Source organism: Poecile atricapillus, chromosome 28 (assembly GCF_030490865.1).
Source record: "Poecile atricapillus isolate bPoeAtr1 chromosome 28, bPoeAtr1.hap1, whole genome shotgun sequence".
Classification (NCBI taxonomy): Eukaryota; Metazoa; Chordata; class Aves; order Passeriformes; family Paridae; genus Poecile; species Poecile atricapillus.
Genome location: NC_081276.1, coordinates 520,947 through 545,479, shown reverse-complemented (window position 1 = coordinate 545,479; position 24,533 = coordinate 520,947). Strand labels below are relative to the sequence as shown.

General features: G+C 49.3%; 1 protein-coding gene across 4 annotated transcripts in view; it reads left to right on the top strand.

Moving 5' to 3' along the window:
* Positions 1 to 14,603, top strand: part of KDM4B (lysine demethylase 4B) — a 71,134-nt gene extending 56,531 nt beyond the window's left edge. For all 4 annotated transcript variants that reach the window (XM_058858734.1, XM_058858733.1, XM_058858732.1 and 1 more), the window contains 10 exons: positions 671 to 849; positions 2,125 to 2,347; positions 4,636 to 4,712; positions 5,118 to 5,173; positions 5,639 to 5,747; positions 10,080 to 10,265; positions 10,731 to 10,895; positions 11,601 to 11,720; positions 12,546 to 12,638; positions 13,319 to 14,603. In XM_058858734.1, the coding sequence (XP_058714717.1) occupies positions 671 to 849; positions 2,125 to 2,347; positions 4,636 to 4,712; positions 5,118 to 5,173; positions 5,639 to 5,747; positions 10,080 to 10,265; positions 10,731 to 10,895; positions 11,601 to 11,720; positions 12,546 to 12,638; positions 13,319 to 13,504 (1,394 nt within the window). In that variant the 3' untranslated portion in view covers positions 13,505 to 14,603. The remainder of the gene's footprint in view (positions 1 to 670; positions 850 to 2,124; positions 2,348 to 4,635; positions 4,713 to 5,117; positions 5,174 to 5,638; positions 5,748 to 10,079; positions 10,266 to 10,730; positions 10,896 to 11,600; positions 11,721 to 12,545; positions 12,639 to 13,318) is intronic.
* Positions 14,604 to 24,533: the final 9,930 nt, after the last annotated feature.

The window sequence follows — 24,533 nt, the reverse complement described above, 5'->3', positions numbered from 1 at the left end:
AAGTAATTAGCAGGAGCAGTCCCTGGCAGAGCTGTGGCAGAGGGAGGGGTGGTGGGGAATGCAGATGGGAGGTTCAGTGGTGTGGGGATGGCTGTACCAGAGCCCTGAAGCCCCAGGCAGGGTCTGTGTGTGCAGCTCTGGGATGCAGCTTGGGAGGGTTGGGTCAGGCTGGGCTGGGAGCTGGGAGCTGGCCTGGCCACAGCAGCACCATCCTCACCTGCCAGGGCATGCAGCTCCCTGCTGGGGACAGGAAAGGGCATTTCCTTACACTGCCATCATGGCTTCTGACCTTACCAAAGTGCAAATTAAATCTGCATTAAAAGGATGGTGGAGGTTTCACAGCTGGAAAGGGGAGGGAGTTACAAAGGCACTAAATCTTCCTTCTCCTCTTCCTCGTGGCTGGTTCCTTCAGGTCACTGCTCTCCCTGTCTTGTGTATCCTATCCCCAAAGGGGAGATTCTGTCCATTGAAAGAAGTTTAAAGAAGTATTTGGGGCATAGGCATATGAGAGACCATGGAGGAGTTGAATGATTTTATTTATTGCATTTCTTGTGTTGTTGAGACCTGAGCTGTTTAACTCAGCCTCTCTCCTTTTGCCTCTTCTAACCATAAACTTCTTTGCCTTTACTGACTGCCCATTGTTTTGTGATTTTTTTCCTTTTCATTCTAGAAACGTTTCCATTTTCTGGAGAGGAAGATATGAGTGATCCAGAGGCTTTGAAATCTTTACTTTCCTTCCAGTGGAAGAACAAAGCATTTAATTTCCCAGCTGAGAGGAAGTTCAATGCAGCTGCTGCCCTGAGTGAGCCATACTGTGCTGTCTGCACCCTCTTCTACCCCTATAACCAGGTAATGCCTCGTCACAGAGTCAGGGAATCGTTAAGGTTGGAAAAGACCTCTAGGATCAAGTCCAGCTGTCAATTCCCCACCACCGTGTTCCCCATAAGGCCACGTCCCCCTCTCTGTATCCAGGTGTTTTGTATCCAGGTGTATTTTGGGATGGTGACCCTGCCAGATCTCTGGGCAGCCTGTGCCATTGTCTGACCACACCTTCCATGAAGAGGTTTTCCTTAATACCTCATCTAAACCTCTGACACTGCTCAGATGGATGAATTAGGATGCTGACGTTTCTGATAGGGAATTTTGCACACCAAAGAAATGTGTTTGGATTTGGCAGTAGTTGGAGCCTTTTTTGTTATCTTTCCTGGCTTCTCTGGCTTGCTCAGTGTTCATTTTGCAATCACACTGAAGGAGCTTTGCAAACACTGTTCCATGCAGAGAAAAGTCACACCAGGCTCCTGTTTCCATACCGGCCTGAGCTGCTGAATTTATGCAAACAAGCCACAAAATAAAAATTTACTGAGTTAGCACATCCATCATCTTTTTTTGGAAACTACCAATATGCTTTGGGAGATGTTATGAGCAGAAAGGCAGAATTCATCAGACGAATTAGTTATTTGTGCAGTTGTGCATTGATTTGTTCTCACATAAAGCCAAATCTGGCTTTGTGTGCCCACCAGGAATTCCTGCCTTAGATACTTGTAGCTGTGTTGGAAGCTTTTCCTGAGGAAAGCAGAACCAACCTCCCCCTTCAATAAAATCTCTTGATTTATTATATGGACTGAAAATAAAATATCTCTTCTGATTGCTGGCTGTTGTGAGGAAAACTGGGTGCAGCTGAGCTGGTTTTATCCATTGCTTTTAACTCTGTCTGCTACCAGAAACCTTGAAATGTCCTTCAAGAGAACTTCTTGCAGGAAAAGTAAGGAAGGATGCCAAAGGGATGGGAGAGGGGGAGGGAAGGTCTTGCTTTTAGTAATATTTCCTTTATATTTTCCCTTGGTGTTTTCAGCTGCAGTTAGGAATTTAGATTTTTTGCAGAAGAAAACCAGGAAAAGCTGCTCATTATTCTGTTATTTGAGCTTTCACTACAAATTTCAGATCCTATCGATGCCTGAGGAAGAGGGGGAGAGGCGAGGTGGGGGTGGGAATCGGGATTTTGGGCCATTTTTTGGCTGCCTGGTGTCAGGTGTTGGGTGACTTTTTTGCAAGGGGAGTGCTCAGAGTGGAGAGTGAAAGCCATGGCCAGGCAGAGGCAGTTCAGTGATGGGCTTTTCTCTCCAGTCCTCCCAGGTGGAGAAGGAAGCTGCCCCGGTCTCCTCAGGGGAGCCGTCCTCGTTCCTGCACCTTTCCAAGTGTGGGCAGAAGACCAAGCCCCTGATCCCTGAGATGTGCTTTACCTCAAGTGGAGAAAACACCGAGCCCCTTCCTGCAAATTCCTACATCGGAGAGGATGGAACCAGCCCCTTGATATCCTGTGCCAAATGCTGCCTGCAGGTTCATGCTAGTGAGTGTTTCACTTCCCCAAAGCCTTTGGATCCTGAGAAACTCAGGAGTTTGTGTTCTGCTGTATTTGAGTTCCTTCTTGGCAGGTTTGTATCCTGCCACTCCCGTTTTTATCTCGCTTGGTACCAGAATATCAGGAATCCCAGAAAGCTTTGGGTTGGAAGGACCTTAAAGCTCATGCAGTTCCCATCCCCTGCCATGGGCAGGGAACCTTCCTCTCAAAGCATATCTGTGTATTCAGGTCCATCTTGATCAAGTCACTGATCTTAAAAATACACACCAATATTCTTTTTACTGCTTATTTTGTTGGCTGATTCTTCTTTGTCTCACAGAAAAGATTCTTTTGATACCTTTCATTTTTTGTAATAAAGCAGAACTCAAAGGTTTTATTGCACTCTTTCCTCTCACATATTTCCTTCCAATATTGTTCTACTGGGGAAGGCTGTATTGTTCCTGCATGCAGCAGAGATTATGGACTAGTTTGAGATATATTTTATTAGTGTCTGTGATAGTGTTTGTAGTAATGGCACTTGATTACAAAAGGGAACATATGTCTGTTTGCTTCCCTGATAGTTACGTCCAAAAGAAGATCTGATTAATCCTGGTGGAGTGTACCTTCAGTGGAGATTGAACAGCATCCAGTTAACATTTGTGACGAATTACTGTTCAGCTGTTTGATCTTGACAGATGGGGAATCTTATTTGACTTGCATCAGCTGGAATTACTTTTGTTGTTCCAATTTTAGAGTCTGCAGGTCCCCATGCAGCTCAGCAGGGCTGGGGAACTGGAAGGCAACTTTTGTTTCTGTGCTGAATCCCTGATGATGGTCATTTCTGGCTGATCAGGCCATGGGATGCAGAGCGGCTGTGAGGAGGAAGATTTCATCCTGCCTTCACAATTCTGGGCTGCTGCATCTTGTCTATCCTTAGGCCTGCAATAGTCCAGTCTATCAGAATGGTTTCTGTGGCCAAATTCTGTTTAAGGACAGAGGGGTGTGGGCAAGATGATGTTAATTTGCAGGCTGAGACCTGAGATCCATCTTATTTTTAGAAGAACTCAGTTTTATATTTTGGCTGAACAGTCCCCTTGAGGACAGGACAGGTGTTAAATCTGATGGAGGCTCCAGTGCCTGGTTGTTTCCTTGTGCTCTGTGACATCCCTTTGACTTTGCTGCAGAGAGCCCATTTGCTTTTATTGCAGGATTGCAGTGGTGAGGTGTATTTTGGCTGACTGTAAAACCAGCTGGCAGCCTGTGTGCTCTTGGGAAGTGCCCTCAAACTGTGCTGGGTTCCAGCAGCCAGGCCCTACGGAGAGGGGAAGGTTTGCGAAGGTTTCTGGGCTTTTGAGGCACTGACAAAATCAATTAAAAGAGCATATTTTTCTTTGTCTGCTTGGATTGTCCTTAGGGGACAGCCTGGGGTTCAGTAAATGTGACTGTTCTGCCCTCATAGAATCACAGAATCACTGAGGTTGGAGAAGACCTTGAAGGTCACCAAGTCCAGACGTCAGCCCAGCACCACCACCCTGCCCACCACCAGCCAAGTCCCCAGCTGCCACGTCCATGTATGTTCTGAGCACTTCCAGAGATGGTGATTCCACCTCTGCCCTGGGCAGGCTGTTCCAATGCTTTACAACCCTTTCCATGAAGAAATTTTTCCTAATTTTCAATCTAAACCTCCCCTGGTGCAGCTTGAGGCTGTGCTCAGGGTCTGGCTCTCCCACAGCTCAGTTTTGGGCTGAACACCCCTGTCCCTGTTCCAGGCCTGGGTGGAATTTGCCTCCCTGATTTGCCATATGATGAAAAGAGACCTCAGATGTGGAGAGCAGCTGCAGATCCATAGTATTGACTTTTTTTGACATGCTGTTTATCTGGTTAAGTGGATGGTATTTATAAATCAGGCTGTGGAGGCAATCCCAGTGCTTTCTGAATGTCTTCTTTTAAGTTTAATTCAGTAATTTGAGATTGCTGTTCCCAGCTGAAATTTTCTGTTGAGTTTGTTAGGATAGGTGAAGGCTGGATGGGATTTTGTTAGGAAGGATAGAGGCTGGATGGAATGAGCTGCGTGTTAGTTGAGATGCTTATCTTCAATTTTCCACTCACTTTACAAGCTTGGAGGAATCACATAAATCTATTTTCCAAGACTGTATCTGTGTCTTTTTCCCATTGTTTTCAGTGACAAACCTCAGTGCCTTTTATAGAATTTTAAGGACTTTTTTTGTTCTTATTTCCCTGCCTTTATAGTGGGCAGAGGCCGTGCTGTAACGAGGCTGTGGCTGTGTTTGTTGCAGGCTGTTACGGGATACGGCCGGAGCTGGTGAACGAGAGCTGGTGGTGCTCGCGGTGCTCGGCCGGCGCGTGGGCAGCGGTAAGGACAGCACAGTGCCCTGTGCTCACCTGCCTCCACACCCTGCCCTGTGCACCCTGCTGGGCTCACCTGCCTCCACACACTGCCCTGTGCACCCTGCTGGGCTCAGCTGCCTCCACACACTGCCCTGTGCACACCTCCACTCACTGCCCTGTGCACGCTGCTGGGCTCAGCTGCCCTCACACACTGCCCTGTGCACCCTGCTGGGCTCACCTGCCCTCCACACACTGCCCTGTGCACACCTCCACACACTGCCCTGTGCACACCTCCACACACTGCCCTGTGCACACCGGGCTGGGGGAGCATTCAGGCTGCCCTTGGCATCCCAGCTGGGGCGTGGTCGCTTTCTGGGGAGGATGAACAAGAGCTTTTGGGTCTGGTTCTGAAGGAGTTGTGTTCCCACAGGAATGCTGCCTGTGCAATCTCAGGGGAGGAGCTCTCCAGACAACCACTGATGGCCGGTGAGTGCTGGCTTTGAGTGTATTTTCCTTCCTCACTGCACCTGATCTCCTTGTCCTGTGATTTTGGTCGTAATGCTCAGTGTAGCAGCAACTTTTGGGGTTCTGGAGGGAGCTGCTCCTCGCTGACTCGGCAGGATGAGCCCAAGTGACTGTGCTGCCCTACACTGCACCAGGCTGCTCCACAGCTGAACTCCTGCTGAATGTGGTTGTTTCTCAGAGAAAAGACTTCTCAGAGAATGTTCAGCATTGTGCAAAATCGGGTGTAAAAGAAGGTTGATCTCTGTCGTTCAGTGACATTTACCTTGTGCCACCCTGATTAGCAGTCGATTGGGAACGTTGCCAGGGCTGCCAACCCCTGGAAATGTGCCTGGATGCTGAGGGAGGCAGGGAAATGTTAACTGCCCTCCTGAGCATTTCATTCAAATAATGGCAGGCCCTGATTTGTGTCTTCACTTTGCTCCCCAGGTGGGTCCACGTAATCTGTGCAATTGCTGTCCCCGAGGCGCGTTTCCTCAATGTCATAGAGCGTCATCCTGTGGATATCAGCGCCATCCCCGAGCAGAGGTGGAAACTGGTGGGTGTCTTTAACTGGGGAGAGTGTTTGGGAACAAGGGCCAAAGGGAAGAGGTGTAACTGAAAAGAAAAACATTGTGTGGGTTCGTAAAGATTGGATCTCGCTCTCATTTCCAAACAAAAGCTGCGTCGTTGGTGTCTGCTGAGCCCTGTCGGTGCTTTGACACACAGCCAGCTCTGATTTCCAGATGTGCCCTCACTCTCTGGGAGTGTGCTGTACCCTGGGCAGAGCCTGGGACTCTTCCCACCTGCACTCAGGTGTAAACTGCCTGAAAGCTCTGTTTACTCCAAGCACTGCACAGCGGGAGTGCCGAGGGACATGGTGACTAAAGAGAAGCTGACTTGTTCATCTCTAATTCATCTTTCCTTACAACATTTCTCTTTTTCTATCAAGAAATCTCTTGTAGAAACAAATAAACATTTCTGTGACCCTGACTGCAAGGCAAGACTGGAAGGATTTTAATACAAGCCCAGCTCCAAGTTGTTGTTTAGCTGTGTGGCCTCATCCGAGGGATTAGTAATGGACGATTCATTAGCTCAGAGCAATTTATCTTAATGTTAGTTAATGCTCCATCACTATAGTGTGTTATTGCAAAATAAATTGTGCTTTTGCTGCTTTTTTTGGTGCAGAAGTCAGCTGGGTGACACAGTGTGGGATGGGGAAGGTGCTGGAGCAGTGATAGATGAGTTAGCACTGATGGATTCGTTAACAGAGCTGCTACTTAGTGCAGCGAGCCTGGGTGAGAGATTAGGAGGAACCTATCCCTGCTTCCAGAGTTATTTCTCTGTTGTGCAAATGGGTTTTGTACACAAATGTGAATGTAAAAAGCATTCATTATTCAGCAGGAGTGATGGGGCAGCGCAGTGCCAGGGTGATAAATCTTGCAGCGGTGGCTCTTTATGGATCAGCTGACACTTCCAACGTGCATCCTCTTCATTACCAGCACTTGTAACGCTGAACTTAAAATCCTTTTACACAACACTCACTTGTATTGCTTAATGGAGCCTCACAAGGAAACATGACTTAATTCTTTAACCCTTCCTTGGCTGCCTGGCAGTCCTGCAGAGCCAGGGGTGCGAGGTACAGAGGGATTGTAAATGGGATCAGATTGTGTGGAGAGACTCATGAGCCGTGGTGGGGAGTTTCAGGATTCTTCATGGGAATTTGCAGGCAATTCCTGGAGCATGTGGGGAGTCAGTGGAGGAGGTGGGGGGTGTCTGTGCTTTGGAGGTGAGCAGCTGCAGTTAGGAAGATAAACCAAAGGTGATGGCATTGGAGCTCCTGACTTTGGCAACGATGGCCTTGGTGCAGCACTTGATAAAGTTGGGAAGATAACTTTTGTGGCTGGAAAAGATGGAAAAGGAGAGAAGGAATGATGTGAAGGGTGAGGACAGTTGATGTGATTGGATGGAGGGTAGTGGGGGAGAGAGGGGGTAGGGGTTATCCTTGGTTATTATTTGATTTTTTATATGTTTGTACTGCTTTAAGTTCCTGTGATGAGAGCTGAGGTACCAAGGAGTGGCAGTGATCTGGGGAGAGGTATATCCTGCTCTCTAAGCATGGACCAGGTCTCCCTGTGCAAGGACAGACTTTTCAGTCCATTGTGGGTATGGCACCATTTTCAGGACTGCAGTTTCCTGCTCCCAGATTGATGGCACATTACAGGCCTGTGCACGTAAATTATTTATGACGTGGAAATTTGGAATAATTAGCTGTCATTCCTCAGTGGAGTAAATGAATTGCAGTGTTCATCATGCAGCAGACAGCCCATTTCTTACTCTCAGCTGTGACCTGACTCTGGTGTGCATTTATTCCGAAGATTTCTCTCCTGTGCTTTGGACTCTTTTCCCTCCCACAGAAAATGCCTTTAAATCTCCATGTGCAGCTTTCCCACAGCACTTGGCACTGGTGTTTGTGTCCATCCCATCTCCCACACTTCCAGATCTGCACTGTCATACGATCCCACACTGGTTGGGGTTGGAAGGGGCCTTAAAGCCCCTCCAGTGCCCCCCTGCCATGGCAGGGACACCTCCCACTGTCCCAGGAGCTCCCAGCCCGTGTCTGGCCTTGGGCACCCTGTGCCAGTGTTTTACCACCCTCACAGCCAAGAATTGTCACTCCCTCCATCTCTCCTGACACTTCAGGCTCACTGTCACTCTCATTTATCTTTTGATCATATTTGCTGTGAATATCCCTTTGGTGCAGCTCTTGTTTCCATCACAGGGGGTTTGTGTGGGCACAGGGTGGCACTGGGAGTGTGCAAACCCTGCCTTGGCAGACTCCTGTTGGCAGCAGGAGGGATTCCTGCCCCGGGAGGGTTAATGCTCCCCGAGCCCCTTGTGTGTCAGCAGCTGTTCCTGCTGCTGGGACAAGGGGATATCGACAGGTTAATAATGGGATCTGTGCTATTGACTCCCCTCAGTCCTGCTGTGCACTTTCCTGCTGCTTATCTGCCTCTGGAACATGGTTTGCAGAGCGATAAAGGCTCAGCTTATTAAAGGCTAAACCCACGTTCTGGCAGCACTCAGGCTCTGGCTTTGAATTTCCTGGCTTTTGTTCGTTTGTGTAAAAAGGCCAAATTAATCTTTGGTGTAAACAAAACTGCCTTTGGTTAATTCATAGGAAGGAATGGGACTTATTTCATATAAATGTGGGTGGGGCAGAGCCCAGGCAGGGAGGAATAAGGAAGAACAAATCTCCTGTTCTTTGGCATCTTTTGCTTTCAAGGAGAGAAGTGTTCCTGGAGAAGGAATCACAGAATCCCAGAATGGTTTGGGTTGGGTGGGACCTTGAAGGTTTTGGAGTTCCACCCCCTGCCATGGTCAGGGACACCTTTTGTTCATTTTAACCATGAAAGGCACATTTGTCTTCTGTGATATTAATCTTGCCCTGATTTGCCTTGTCCCAGCCTCAGATAAGGTAAAGAAGCTGCCCCACCCCTGGGAGTGTCCAAGGCCAGGTTGGATGGGGCTGGATGATTGGGATGAGCTTTAAGGTCCTTCCAGCCCAAACCATTCTGGGAGTTGGTGATTCCAGATTTCTGGAAATGTTAAAAACTGAGTGGTATTTCCAAATGGATCCCTGGAAACATTATGCAAGCATCCATTCTTTAGACTGGGGTTCCCAAAATCTCCTTTTCTGTATGTCTGAGGGCCTGGAAACAAGAATTGGTGCTGTTATAGGGAGTGAGGAAATTTATCTTGTTCCCACTACAACTTCTGCTCACTGTCAGTGTCACTAGGGTCAGGATTTTTAGCTTTGACAAAATGGAATTTCTTTTTAAAGCAGTCACATATCCTACATTGATTTACCTAATAACTGGATCTGCTTTGCAGAAAATGAGTGTGAAAATGTATCCAAGATTTCAGACCTTTTTCCCCCCATAATTCTGGTGTTTTCATACAATGTTTTTATTTCTTTTGTTTGCAAAACCGACTGATTTATCTACAGTGGCTCATCTGGCATGGATGCCAATAAAATATTTATGGTTGATATGCTTATGCATCTAAAATAAACACACAGTATTTTTGTTCCATTATATGATTTTATATTCCATGAGATTTAATCGATACAATGTCCCATTAAATATAATGGAGCAAATTGCCACCCAGCTACGGTGTTCTGTTCTTTCAGAAAAATGGAAATGTTATTTTGCAGCAGTGCACCTGTGAGGATCCAGCTCTGTTGGAACTAATGAAATGTAGGTGCACTGCTGTAAGTGAGGAGGGTGAGGGTGCAGCAGTTCTCTGGTACCACTGGTGGGCGTTTGCCTGGTTCCAGTCAGCCCAGTCCAAACTGGAGTCCAGTCTGTCTGTGCCCAGTGTGGCTCTGCAGGGCTGAGCGTGACCCCAGCTGTGTTCCCCTTCAGAGCAGTGCCTGATCCAGCTGTGTTCCCCTGCAGAACAGTGTCTGATCCAGCTGTGTTCCCCTGCAGAGCAGTGCCTCACCCAGAGCAGTGCCTGATCCAGCTGTGTTCCCCTGCAGAGCAGTGCCTGATCCAGCTGTGTTCCCCTGCAGAACAGTGCCTGATCCAGCTGTGTTCCCCTGCAGAGCAGTGCCTGATCCAGCTGTGTTCCCCTGCAGAGCAGTGCCTGATCCAGCTGTGTTCCCCTGCAGAGCAGTGCCTCACCCAGAACAGTGCCTGATCCAGCTGTGTTCCCTTGCAGAGCAGTGCCTCACCCAGAGCAGTGTCTGATCCAGCTGTGTTCCCCTGCAGAGCAGTGCCTCACCCAGAGCAGTGCCTCACCCAGCTGTGTTCCCCTGCAGAGCAGTGTCTGATCCAGCTGTGTTCCCCTGCAGAGCAGTGCCTGATCCAGCTGTGTTCCCTTGCAGAGGTGTGTGTACTGCCGGAAGAGGATGAGGAAGGTGTCAGGGGCCTGTGTCCAGTGCTCCTCTGAGCACTGCTCCACGTCGTTCCACGTGACGTGCGCGCACGCGGCCGGCGTGCCCATGGAGCCCGACGACTGGCCCTACGTCGTGTCCATCACCTGCTTCAAGCACAAAGCAGCAAACCAGAACGTAGGCTTTGGGCTCGGGGTGCCTGTGCTGGGGGCTTGGACTGGGGGATTTGGGCTTTTGTTGGGTTGTTTTGTTTCTGGGGGTTTTTTTAAATAGTTTCTCCCTGCCTGTGTTGGCTCAAAACGTTTTGTGCTTTTAATGTAGAAGGATTGTCCAGGAAGCCGTTGTTAGGAATGGCTTTAATCTGCAAGAGGGCTGATTTGGGTGGGATGGTTGGGAAGGAATTCCTGGCTGTGAAGGGGTTAAAATGCTGGCACAGGGTGTCCAGAGCAGCTGTGGCTGCCCCAGATCCCTGGCAGTGCCCAGGGCCAGGCTGGGAATGTGGGAGGTGTCCCTGCCATGGCAGGGGTGGCCCTGGATGGGCTTTAAGGTCCTTCCAACCCAAAGCATTCCATGATTCCATGGAATTCTGGACCCAGCTTCTGCAGCTGTGGCTGGCAGCTGATCCTGCTGTGTCCCACGCAGGTCCCGTTCCGGAGGGAGGTGGCCCTGGGGCAGACAGTGATCACCAAGAACAGGAACGGGCTCTACTATCGCTGCAGGGTCATTGGCACCACCACCCAGACCTTCTACGAAGTGAACTTCGACGATGGCTCCTACAGTGACAACGTTTACCCCGAGAGCATCATTGTAAGGCAGCTCTGGGGACGCTCCTGTGTGACAGTACAAACTGTGCTCTGTGCCTTGGGGTGGAACAGCCAAGCAAAACTTAACTTCTTCATTTTAATTTTTAAGTTGCTGCTTGCCTAGAAAATCTCATCCTGCTCTTCGTGACAGATCTTGTTTCTGACATTATCTCATTTATTTTTTGGTTGCTTTACAAAGATGTGATCTTGCTGAATGCAGATGACTTCACAGAAAGCAATGTTTGTTCTAAGTTTCATCCTATTTGTTTTGTGGTTGAATAATCTTATTTTTCAACTGACAAGTGTGATTCATGGGGGAAGCAGATTGTCCGTGAGCACTTCTGGTTCAAAACAGGGAATTCACTTAATAGAGGGAATGTCTAGAAGAGGCTGATTTGTCAGCTCATGCATTGCCTTCCTGATTGTGCCACTGATTCACCGAGTTGCCCTGCTCGTTTTTGAGATACAGGAGATGTGATGTTGTGGGATTTGTAATGAGAAATGTCTGTGAACTGGGTGCCGTCAGCAGAAGGAGCTGCCAGAGTTGATTGCTGCTCTCTCGGGCTGCTTTTGTTTGAGATGCCCACAATTAATCACAAGTGCAGAAATGCATCTCACTGCTTATTACAGTGTTGGGTGATTTTAGCACACCTCTGGCTCCTGAGCTCTGCTGGAGGAGAGTCTGTGACCCCTCTCTCTCTGTCCCCAGAGCAGGGACTGCATCCAGATGGGGCCCCCTCCCGAGGGGGAGCTGGTGCAGCTGCAGTGGACGGACGGGATCATCTACAAGGCCAAGTTCATCGCAGCCCAGATCAGTCAGATCTACCAGGTGAGTGTGGCACAGGGAGCCCAGCCCCGGGAGAGCTGAGCCTGCCCCAGGGATGGGCTGGAGCTGGGCAGAGCACTGGGAGGATTTGGGAGCACAGATGATTTATTCCCTCTGAGTTTGTCCAGCCTGAACTGGACACCTCTATTAAACTGTGCTCTGTGTCCTTCTGCTTTATACAGAAAAGTGTATTAAAGTCTTGGGCAAAGGAAATAAGAATCCCTTAAAAACTTTTAATAGTTTTAACATTTTGCTGTGCACGTTTCCATGAATAATCATCCCTGGAACATCTGATGCATAATTCATGACATAATCAGTGCTTAGCAAAAAGGGTTTCATGGGAGGAGTTTTTTGTACCTGGCTGACTACTTCTGCTGGTTGAAATACAAATGTACTTTAGTAGCTGGAGTTGTTTCCTTGTGACCTGTGAAAATGCTTTGTTTAAGATGAAAGAAATTCTTATTACCATATTGGCCTGAATACAGGGCTGCTTTTATTATAAGTGAAAAGCTGCTTTTTTCAGGATATGAATCAAAAATCAGTAGAAATGTGAGGTGCTGGGCCAGCTGGAGTACAGATATTTTGGGATCCATGGAGCACTGAATGAATCCATTGGATAAGACAGAGGTGCCTGAACAGCACTGAAAGCAGCACTTGCTGGGTTCAGCATCCTCAGCAGAGCTTGGAGTGCTCATTCCACAGCAGCCCAGGACACCCATGGGGGCTGACCCCTTCCTGGGGGTTCTGGAGGGCCCAGCACAGGCTGGCACAGGCTGGGAATGGGCTGTTCAGGTGCTGGCTCTGAGTTCATCTCCTGCCTCCCTGCAGGTGGAGTTTGAAGATGGCTCCCAGCTAATGGTAAAGCGTGGGGATATTTATACCTTGGAAGAAGAGCTTCCCAAGAGAGTCAAGTCTCGCCTGGTGGGTACCAAAATAGCAAACAATAAACCAGCTGCAGCTTGCAGAGCCCTTCACATTTTCTTCATGTATTTTTTAGACATTAGGTGAATGCAGCCTCCAGTTTCCGTGTCTGTAAAACTGCTTGTCATTCCCAAAATACACAGGGTGGAAGAAATCCTGGCCATGAATGCTCGAGAGGCACAGAAATGATTTTCCCTTGCATGTGTTCAGCTCAGAGTTTTCTTTTCTCTGGTTAAAAGATTATGTTCAGATCATTTGACACCACATGAATTCAGTTATATGGAGTCATCCTGTCCAAGTGTGAGGTGAGCTGGGCTGCAGCTCAGGGGTTTCTGGAGAACTGATTATCACCGTGGGACCAAACCCCCTTTTCTCACCAAACTGGAGACTTAAAGTGTGGCTCTTACCTATAAATCTCTTAATCTACAAGATGAGGCTGTCTTTAAGTGCATGCAGTGGAATTACTGAGCCTTGAAAAGATGAGGGATTTATTTCATAGCTTTTTTCTGGTTCCAGACCTGCAGGGTGTTTTCAGTCCTGGTGCTTTACCCTTCAAGGCCATTTCATTTAACCAGGGGATGGGGGTGGAGCATGTCCAGACTGTTCCCAGCCCGAGGGGACTGTGGGTCTCTCCCTGTTTTCCTGCTGTGCCCCTGATGGTTGTTCTGTGTCTCCTGCAGTCCCTCAGCACTGGGGCCCCTCAGGAAGATGTATTTTCGGGAGATGAAGTGAGAGCAGCCAAGCGTCCCCGGCTGGGGAATCCAAGAAATCCTGAAGAATATGGACAAACCCCAGATTACTTGGCCTTTATGGAGAGCCTGTTGCAGACACAGTACCAGCCTGGGACTCAGAGCAACATGTTTTAACCAGGATTCATTCAAAAGATTCAATTAACCCTTTTTGAGTTTGTGGAAAAATAAATAGGAAACTGTGGAATGGAAGACCAGCCCTGTGCAATAGTCTGCTGTGAATTTCTTTCATCTCCTCTTGGTTTGGACTGCAGGAAATCCCTGTCTGGCCGCTACCTCGACCTTGCCAGGAGTTGCTGACCAAGAGCTGGGGAGCTTGGAAACCCTTCAGCTTTTCACACGGAGACTTTGGAAGAGTTTCTACAGATGGAGCTTTGTGACTGGTTCTTTTTTATGAGGATAGGGTTAAAATTTAACAAAATGACTTTTTCAAATCTGTCAAACTTTTGTCTTTCAAGGTGCTATTACATTGACTACTGAAGCAGCCTTTGGAATCGTGTTTTCTGTACATAGACGTCACCTTTGTGAAGTTTTCTATGAATGAGCATTATTAAAAAAAAAAAATCAAGCAAAAATAGGAAAACTAAAGTTTCCACAAAACATTTTTCTAGATTATGGCTTTAAAACAGAAAATAAATTAAATCCTCCCTCCTCACCCCCAAATGAATTGTGACTGATGTTACAGCGGGGAGAGGGAGAGTAAGAGCAGATGTCCTGGAATGTTCTGGGTTCTTCTTTTGTAAAGAAACACTATCTTTGTAAGCTGGGGAAGGTGGGGGAAGAAATGTTCACAGCTGGGATGTTTCTACCGTTGGCTCTCTGGAGATGATGTTGGCATCGCTGCCTCGGCACCAGGGAGGGGCTTAGGGAAGAAATGGCCAGGTTTGGGTCATTCCCATCATTTCCTTCCCCATCTTTGCCATCACAGTTGCTTTCTAGTTCAGGATCAGCATGGCTTTGAGTTCCAGTGTGCCACCCTGGTTTGGCAAGTGTTCTGTTGCTGCTTGTGTTCGCTCCCTACGAGCCGCGCTGGCTCCAGCACTTCTCCCTTAGGAGCTTTTCTCTTTCTTTTCTCTCTCTCTTTTTTTTTTTTTTTTTTTTATTTTTATTTTTTTTTGAGTTGTGCTCCTTCCAGTGTGAGAATCATTCCATGACAGAAGCTTGGGAGGTGTTTGTATGTTTTTCTTTTATCCTATTAAAGAAGAAATTCCCCAAACATCTGATTGTCGTGACATCCTTTCCTTAAGTAAAGACTGAGCCTGTAGTTCCTGCTGGGGAAGAGAAGTGCAAGCGCTGCCTTTGAGTGGACTCAGCTCCCTGAGGAGTGAAGGAGCATCCAAGGCAAGCCCTGAAGTGTGGAGTGGGCAGCTCCCACCTGGACGCTTGGAAATGCCCCCGGGCCGAGGAGCTGATGTGGAGCGGTGCTGGGGAAGAGCCCGATGCAAACGCTGCTGGTGGCACTGGAAAGTTCTGCTGTCTTTGGAGGACCTTGCTCAGTTTGGAGGGACAGGAGGCAGTGCTGGGCCCGGCCTGGACAGGGGCTGTGCCTCCCTGCCGAGGTTCAGGTGCAGGGGGAGAGGGATCCCGGACCCTCCCTCCCTCCTTCCCTCCCTCCCTCCGCACCCTCCGGGCCAGCGAGCGACCTGGAATGCTGCACTGCAATCTTTTCCACTTAATTCCCTGAAATGACTGGATGGAGAGAGACAATATTCTGGTTTTTATTATTATTTTTAAGCCCCTTTGCAAGGTGGTCGTTGTTCCGGGAGAGGCTGTTAAGCAACGCTCTGGCTGGATCTTTAAGGGAATAAGTGGGAAGGATTTGTGGGCTAGCAGATGGTAGATTAGCATCTTAAGAGACTCCGTGGGTATTAAACTGTCCTAGTGAAAGAGTGGAGATAGAATAAAGCAATTTAATTTTTTTTTTACTTTGGTTTTGTTCTCCCTTGAGGATTGGAGTTCCCATCCTTTCTCCTGCCTCTGCTACGGGTCCTTTTCGTGTGCGTGGCTGCGCGTGCGTGGTTGTGAGACCTTGGAAACGGGGTTCTGCTTTTGGGTTTTTTTAGTTCTGAGTTTTTGACGTTTTCAGTAGATGTCTCCACGAATAAAACCAAACTGAGACTAATAAAAGTTTAAAAAATTGGCAAGGTTCTCCCGAGCCTCGGTTGTTCCTCCTACAGAACTGTCTCCTGTCGGTTAAAATGTGATTCAATAGAAAACTTGCTGTATAAAAGACTAAGAATGTTGCCAGGCCATGAGAGAAATATTTAAAACAATTGAAAGAGAAATTTAACGAGCAGAGGATTTTTTTTGGAGGTGGGAGGGGAGGGTGGGATGGGATGAGTGGTTGTGAGTGACGGGGAATTTCCTCTGCATGTTCGAGTCCTGCAATAGCACCGTTGCTGTATCCATATGTAGTACCTTTTCCAAATACTATTTATATTGTAAAAACAGAAGTGTGTTTCCTCAACCCATATTCAGATGCTGAGTTATGTTAAAACATGAACATGGAACTATTGAATGCCCTTTCTTGGTGCAAGGGTTTTCTCTCTTTTTGTTGATTTTTAAATCCCTCTTTTTGCTTTAGGAATGACTTGTGCAGATTCAGGATAGTGGCCATATCGATGGTCTCTGGGCATCAATTGAAAAGGAAATAGGAAATGCACATTCCTACCCCTTCCTCCAGTGAAATATATTTGTAAATGTCTGATTATGTGCTATAAAAATAATGATTTTTTTTTTCTTTCTCCCCCTAGACTAAGGCTGTGATGTATTTTTTGCCTTTTTTTTCTCTGCCTCTAGGTTCAAAGTGAATTAAAGGCTGTTGAGCATTTCATAATGACACTTTTTGGGGGGTTCAAGTCTCTTCATTTCTAAGTTTGAAGTCTTTGGTGCAGCAGGAGGTCGTTGAACCTCCTCGAACAGCATCTCCCTGAAACTTCATTTAAACATCTTTCATTTCCCATCCGGAGCTTTTTGATGAATTCCTCTCCAGTTGCTGCAGGATGAGGCTGGTGCTGCAGGTTATGTGAAAGAAATCTCCGACTTCCAGGCTTTTGCAGCTTTACGGTTTTCCTTGACGCGATCCGAGGAATCGCCCGGTGGGGAGGAACTCCTGGAATTTACAGCCCCTGCAGAGCTTTTTGGGGTCCAGGCTGTGGCTGCAGCAGGAGCTGGGAGTCTCTGGAGATGTTTGAGCAGGGGCTCGGGCAGGGGGATCGGCCCCGCAGGTGGGACGGGCACGGCCGGGGCTGCCCGGGGGGTTCCGGGGGGTTCTGGGGTGCCCGGGAGGTTCTGGGGTGCCCGGGGGGTTCCGGGAGGTTCTGGGGTGCCCGGGGGGTTCCGGGAGGTTCTGGGGTGCCCGGGGCGGTTCCAGGAGGTTTGGGGGTCCCTGGGAGGTTCTGGGAGGTTTGGGGGTCCCCGGGAGGTTCTGGGGTGCCCGGGGGGTTCCGGGAGGTTCTGGGGTGCCCGGGAGGTTCTGGGGTGCCCGGGAGGTTCCGGGAGGTTTGGGGGTGCCCCAGGGTCCCCAGGAATGCCAGCAGGGCCGGCTGTTGTCACAGGAGTGAGTTTAACCCTTGCAATGCCAGCAGTGTCCGAGCCAGGGCACCTGGCACAGGTGGGACCCGTGGTGACCCCGAAGTTACAGGGACAGAGTGAACAAATTGCTCGGGACTCCAGGGCAGAGATTCCCGAGGAGCCCCTCGATTTCTGATTTCCAGCCCCAAGTTCAGGTCACATCTTGTTCCTTGTCCCCTGAGGCTGCTGGCACAGGAACACAAAAAACGCAGTTTTGGCACAATCCTGGGACTCAAATGAGCTGGAGCTGTTGACACAGAATTATTTGGCAGCTTTGATAGCAGAAGAGAAGTCCTTGGGTTACTTGCTCACTAGTAGAAAAGCACTGGGAGTTATTTATTCTGCATGAGAGGAGCAAAACAATTAAATTTTTTGGTTTCCAAGAGGGGAAATGTAAAGGTCACTGTGCAAATACTGTTTGGAGTTCCACAGCGACCACAGCTTAACCACTTTTCCTGTGGAACAAACAGGATTTGGGCTCTGTTTCAGCCCAGTTCACTGTGGTTTACCTCTCCACCCCAGCCCTGCCATTGCCGATGCCAGCTGCTAACACGAGCTCACAGCCAGTCTGTCCCTGAAACAGGAGAGAGGCCCCCCCTGTGCCCCAGATCAGGGTTTAAAAATACAGGAATGGCCAGATCCACTGTTCATCTGCTTCATTGAACGGAGCCATCTCTGGAAAATGCAGCAAATTGTCTCTGATTAGGAGAGAATGGTCAGTTAGCCATGATCCAGGCCAAGCTGCTGCCAGAGAGGAGCAGGGATTCATGTGCCTGACTAAAGAGATGAATCTCAGTTGATTGCAGGTGCAGGAGGGTCGCTGGGCACTTTTCTGTGTGGAGAAGCCACGAGATGGGAGAAGGCTCTGATTTCCTCGAGGCTCTGCTCAGAGCTGAGCTTTCCTTCTCTCTGTTACCTGAGCAGCTCAGCACCACTTGGAGCTGGAGACGTGTCTGACTAATCTGGGATTCAGCTGTGACATGGAATTAACGCTGCAATCCAGGAGCTTTGTGGCCTGGGTTGGGCGATTAGTGTGAGATTTTTGTCAGCACGAAGTGAAAAATCTGCCTGAGCACAACTGTGTGAGATCCCTCAGCTCGGGGATAGGTCTGGGTTCCAGGAGCAATTTATCATCACAATTTTCACTAATTCAGCTCAGAGACAATTGGCTGCTTGTTAAACGCTGTGATTTCTCTCACTTCTATCATACTCCCAAATCAAGGGCTCGGTCCATTTTGTCCATGTAAATTTCCCTGCAGTTTTTCTCAGGAGTGAGAGATGTCCCGGGGATTTTTCCAGGCTGGGGTTCAGGTGTTTGTGCTCAGGCTGGAGTGGTGAAACACCTGTAGGTGACATGGGCATGGTGGAGCTCTGCTGTGAGCAGCAGCAGTGACGGGCACAGGGAGTTGTGTGAGCCTCCTCTGGCAGGGAGCTGATGTTCTGCTGCACCCCTGGGCAGGGCTGGGAGGGGGAACCAGCCCTGGCTTCACCAGGGACCCCCGGTTCTGCCTCCCCTCCTCTGCAAGGAGCAGACAAAAGCCAAGATCTGATAATAGAATCTGGTTGGAACAGCTGTCTGCTGACAAGTATAATAAACTGTATTAATGGTGTCATTATTATTCCCTAATTAAAAGCTAATAACTAAGAGTTAATTGCCTTTAAAAATGAGGCAGCGCCATGGCAGGGATTTATCTCTGTTTTTCTTTGCTTGCCTGGCTGTGCTGATATTTTCAGGCTAATTAATTGAATCAAATCTTACTGAAAACTAATAATCTCTCTGTGTCGATTCAGCCAATTGAATTAAAAGGTATTTGCTGTGTGCTGGGCTTAAACAGCCCCTCACCTGTGTGTAAATCTGTATCTGTGTGTGTGCCCTTGGCAGCTTGTCCCCTCGGGTCACAGGGCCAGCTGGACAGCCCTCAGAGGGAAAACATTTGATTGGGAAATTTTCTCCTCATGTTCAGAGGAGGGACATGAAACTTCCACAGCTGGAGGCAGGGCTGGATGGGATTTTGGGAGGGAATTGCTCCCTGTGAGGGGTGAGGCCCTGGCACAGATCCAGCAGCCTGGGGCAGTGGAAAGCAGTCTGCCTTTCACAGACTCAGCTCCGGGTTCTGCTGGCCCCCTGTCCCCAGCCCTGCTCTCCCCATTTCCCCAGTTCTGCTCTCCCCATTTCCCCAGTTCTGCTCTCCCCATTTCCCCAGTTCTGCTCTCCCCATTTCCCCAGTTCTGCTCTCCCATTTCCCCAGTTCTGCTCTCCCATTTCCCCAGTTCTGCTCTCCCCATTTCCCCAGTTCTGCTCTCCCCATTTCCCCAGTTCTGCTGTCCCATTTCCCCAGTTCTGCTCTCCCCATTTCCCCAGTTCTGCTCTCCCCATTTCCCCAGTTCTGCTCTCCCCATTTCCCCAGTTCTGCTCTCCCATTTCCCCAGTTCTGCTCTCCCATTTCCCCAGTTCTGCTCTCCCATTTCCCCAGTTCTCCTCTCCCCATTTCCCCAGTTCTCCTCTCCCCATTTCCCCAGTTCTCCTCTCCCCATTTCCCCAGTTTTCCTCTCCCCGTTTCCCCATCCCTGCTGGCCCTGGAGGTGTTTTTGGGCTGCAGGTGCAGTCACAGATCCGTGTGTGAAGGGACCCCTCTGCATCCCCTCCGTGAGCTCCTGACACTCGTGTGGTGCCAATTGAAAGGAACCAAATGTTCTCTTTGGAAGTTCACTTTATCAGTGTTAATCTTATGTGTGGAGTAAATTTTATTAAGGTTCCCCAAAGAGCAAATTGTAAATTCATTAGTGCCCATTTTGGACTGCACCTTCCCTCATTTTGGGTAAAAAGGAGATTAGAAGTCATCTGGGCTCCGTGATAATTAAAAAGAAGATGCTCAAACATAATTCTTAATTAAACAGTAATGAGATAAGAACTTGTGTAGTCTGCTTTTGGTCTGTTGGAAAGATGCAGAGGTTCCCATTGTAATTATGTGATTTATGATCTTCCACACAAAGATGTAATTAGTTTTTTCTCCCCCCTTTTTAAAATTTAAATATTATTTAGATAAAAAATTGTGCAGCAATTTGAATCTACTTTTCCTGAGGGGATAGTAGTTTGGTTTGATTTATCTTTAGGTTTCAACCTAAAAACATTATTTGTAGCTAAAAGGGGATATCCTAAACTCTGACCCCTCCTAAGGGTCCTGAGCAGAGGGAGGTGGGAGAGGGGACTGAGACATCTGAGGCAAAGGAATTGTGAAAACATTTCTTCCTGCTTAAAAAGGTCAACTTTGTGTTTCAGGTGTCGCTGTGGGAAGTTTGGGGCTGTGACACCAAGTGCGGGATTTGTTTGGGGCCCTGCAGGAGCCCTCAGGGCTGGCCCAGAGCCCGCTGGGCCCGGCCGGGGCTGCCCCGGGCGCTGTGGGCTGGGCCCGGCCGGGGACCCCCGGGCAGGCCCAGCTCCAGGGGCCTCCCCTCCCCAGCGGCCAAACCCGCAGGGCCCTCGCTGGGTTTATTTTAGTCTTTTGGTTTTTTGGTGGTTTTCACCGTTTTCCTGGCTGTGTGACTCTCTGGCCCCGCGGGAAGGGGTCGCAGCAGTGAGGGTGGATGTGAGGGTCCGTCCGGGCCTGCCCATCCTTCTCCTGAGCCTCAGCACACGGGCGGACACCTCAGGGAATTGCAGGATGGTTTTTGGGCTGGAAAAGCTGATCTCATCCCAACCAGGGGCAGACACCTTCCACTAGACCAGGACACTTGGAGCCCCACCCAGTATGAGCCTCAAGCAGGGTGTTTGCTGTCCTAAACAGCAATAAATATAAACAGTACAGTATAAATAAATATAAGAATACATCTATTGATTGGGTGTGGGTTCGTGGTTTGCTCACAGAGGTACCAAGTGCCATCCTCACCCTGCCCTGGTTATTCCCCTGGGAAGTGCTGCCCAGCCCCGAGATGGGAGAAGGTGGAAGTGGAACCTGACTCTGATCTTCAGCAATTTCCTGAACAACACCTTGCACGGCTCAGGCAGAATGTTAGATATTTAAAGAAAAGAGATTTTTTTTTTTTAATCATTTGGACACAATTTTTCCCCCCACGGGTTTATTATCCTCAGTAAGCCCGGGATAAAGCCCTTGTGTAACCCATTAATCTGGGATTGCCATCTGCACTCTGCGTGTGCCCCGTGTGTGCACGGCCGGGCACGGACAGATGGAACCAGCCCAAACTCCTTAATCAGGAATTTCTCCCTCCCTCTGGAAGGGCCTTTGGTGTTTCAGGAGATGGAGAGACGGTGGAACCAGGACTTGGGGCTTTGATCCCTTTTGCCAAGGGATCCTGCTGAGTTCCTGCTCTGCAGATGGAGGGATGGATGAGGAGACAATGGGAAAACAAATGGGAGGGTAAAGCTGGACTGGGGTGAAGACATCAAATGGTTGGGGAGAGTGAATGGTTATCACACAGCGAGATAACGCTGCTGCTCAGGCTACAGCCACATTCCCAGGTCACCCCCCTGCCAGGGACAGGGACAGGGACAGGGATGGGACAGGAACAGGGATGGGACAGGGACAGGGATGGGACAGGAACAGGGACAGGGATGGGACAGGGACACCTCCCACTGTCCCAGGAGCTCCCAGCCCTGTCCAGCCTGCCCTTGGGCACTGCCAGGGATCCAGGGACAGCCCCAGCTTCTCTGGGCACCTCTGCCAGGGCTTGCCCCCTCCCAGGCAGAAATTGTCACTTCCTCCATCTCTCCTTACACTGTGGCATGATGTGACATATGGTTCCTGTGGTGACCCTGCGGGGGAAGTGACTGAACTTGTGGTTCCCTCCTGGGGAAATCTGGGAGCAGGCTCCCTGTATCCCCTTCCCAGAGGATGAACTTGTAGCAATAGTAAGACAATTTTCTCAGCACCTCTGAGGGTATTTACTTTTTCCATTTCAGTTCTACATCTGTTCACTTGCCGACTTGGAATTTGCAACCATCTTATTTAGGAGAAGGAATTGATTTCTCGGTCTGTTACTGCTGCTCTTGGTATAATTAAAGCATATTGCAACGTGAGGAATTTCTCCTGGCCTGGGAACTGCTTTGCCACTTGGGTAATTCTGTAAACCAAGAAAAGCTTTTCCTCTGGAATGTAAATTCCACTTACAGCTACTTTTAAGCCTTTGTTCTGCTGCAGGAGACAGGGGTCTCTTGGTTTAGGGCTGTGCAGGGGCCTGGGGGCTTCTGCAAATCAACCCCTCAGGGATTTGACATCCAGGCTGCTGCAAATTCCAGCTGAGGCACAAACTGGTTTTGCCCAACGTGGTGTCAATGGGACCTGGGACAAACCTGCTCCCTCCAAGGCCCCGGAAGGGCTTTTTTGCTCTGAGCTTTGTGGGGCAGCCCTGGGGGGGTCGGGTGAGCCTCAGGCAGAGCCAGGGCTTGCGGGGACATCGATCAAACTGAGGAGAATCCCTTCAGGGGATCCTTCAGGCTTGTCCTGGGGCCCCTGGAGATGGGACCAACACTGGCCAGGGCTGGGGGCAGCTCTGGATCCTGCCAGGAATGTTCCTGCCTGGATCTGCTGCTTGGAGCAAGCACTGAGCCATGCCCTGGGCATTCCTGAGGAAAACCCGAGCTGGAGGGGTGGCTTTGGCTCTGCTCTCAGTGTCATTCTCTTCTTTAATAAAAGAGGGCTCTGAGATCCCTTGTGAAACCTGTCCATGCCTTAACCCTGCTCCTCTGTGGGGAGCAGGATCTGTGTAGATCTGGAGCCCTGTGACAGCCCTGATCTGTAAAATATTATCTGCAATGGTTCACTCCTTCCACCCCTGCTCACATCTCTAACAAACTCTCTGTCAAAGCTCATTTGGAGCTCGTGTGAGAGAGAGAGAAGAGAGAAATGGAGAGAGGGAAAAAGCCCTGGGATCAATAAAGAGCAGAAGCCCTCCCCTGCCCTGCTGCATTCGGGCATTAATGGGCCATCACTTGGAGTTTAATTAAAACCAAAGGCAGCCCCGTGCCAGGTTTCAGGCTGCTGCTGTCTGGCACAGCAAACCTGGAGAGGCTGAGCTTGGAGCAAGAATTCCTCTTTCATTTGCTCTTTGCACCTGGGATGGGCCCCAGGTGTGGTCGGGGTGCACTGGGCACACCCCAGAGCCTGGAATCATTTGTGCTATCATTTATTTTACCAGTTCTTTTATCATTTCTTAATCCCTCCATCAGGCTGTCACATTCAAAAACTAAAATTGAGATGTAATTCCAGGAGCTTCTCCTGGGACTGCTCCCCGTGAGCCTCACTCTCGTTGGGCACTGAATTCCCCCAGGAACAGTCCTGGCCCTGAGGCTGCCAGGAGCTCCCAGGGATGCTCAGGGTGGGGTTCTTGGGGTGTCTGTGCAGGGACAGAGGCTGCACTGATGATCCCTGTGGGTCCCTTCCAATTCAAGATATTCCATGGTTCTGTGAAAAGATTTCATCCTGTATTTGCTTCCCTAACTGGCTTCCTGTGGAGTTGGTTGGGATTTTTTGAAAGATTTACTTAGCTCGCAGCTGTTGTTCCAATTCTCTTTGCCACTCACCTTCCTGTGCTCCATGTGGAATTTATTTCAGTTCTGTGAGGGGTTTGCGTTTCAACCCAGGGGATGGTCATGCCAGCTCAGAAAAGGATGGAACCAAAATAAGAGCCTGGGGAGCAGTGATGGGGATGATTATCGTCACAGAGAGACAGGAATAGCAGTGCTGGGAGTGCAGGGGAGCGGGGAGGCAGCGAGGGAGGCAGGGGGAGGCTGAGAAACAGAGCTTAGAAGAATCAGATTTTCCTTTCTACTCTTCAATGATAACATAAAGTGAGCATCAAAAATCCCCTCCCTGATGGGAGGCTGGTGAGGTGCCTGTCCCGTGGCTGGTGGCTGAGCTCTGGAGCCACTCGTGCCACAAATTTCCTTTGAGTGCAGATTAGGAAGTCAAAACTCATTACTATTCCCAGACTGCCTGGGGGGACACAGGCATGTGAGACGTGGTTATAAACCAGGAGATTTCTGGAGTTTATTCCTCTCTCTTTTTTCCTGTGCCATCAGGGTCGCTGCTGTTTGATGTGTGCTTGGCTCCCTCCCTGCTCCATCTCTCACATGGAGTAACAACATTTTGGAGGTGATGTCATTCCCTGGGATCTCACTCACCTGATGCTGATCATGGCTCTCTGAGAACCTGCTAATTAACTTTTTGTTCTTTTCTTTAAGCTGGAGTCAAACTGCTGCTGGTGGTGTCAGGGCAGTAGGGAGAGGGGGAGCTGTGGAAGGGAGGGAAGGATCCCAGATCCCAGAACAACTCTTCCATCATTCTCCAAACCCCCTGTTCTCACCAGCCTTTCCCTGCCAGGCTCCTGTCTGGCCTAAGGTGGGTGAGGGGGGAAGCTCAGGCTGGACTGGGTCTACCTGTGAGCAGCAGTCAGGCTTGGGAGAGCCTTTGGCTTGGCTTAGGCTCTGGATCAGTGGGACAAGGGATTTTCAGGAGCTCAGAGGACCCCAGAGTAGTTTGGGTTGGTTGGATTTGGGAGTCCCTGCCCAGAGCACAGCTCAGCCCTGCCCCTCCCACACACACAGGGCTGCAGCACG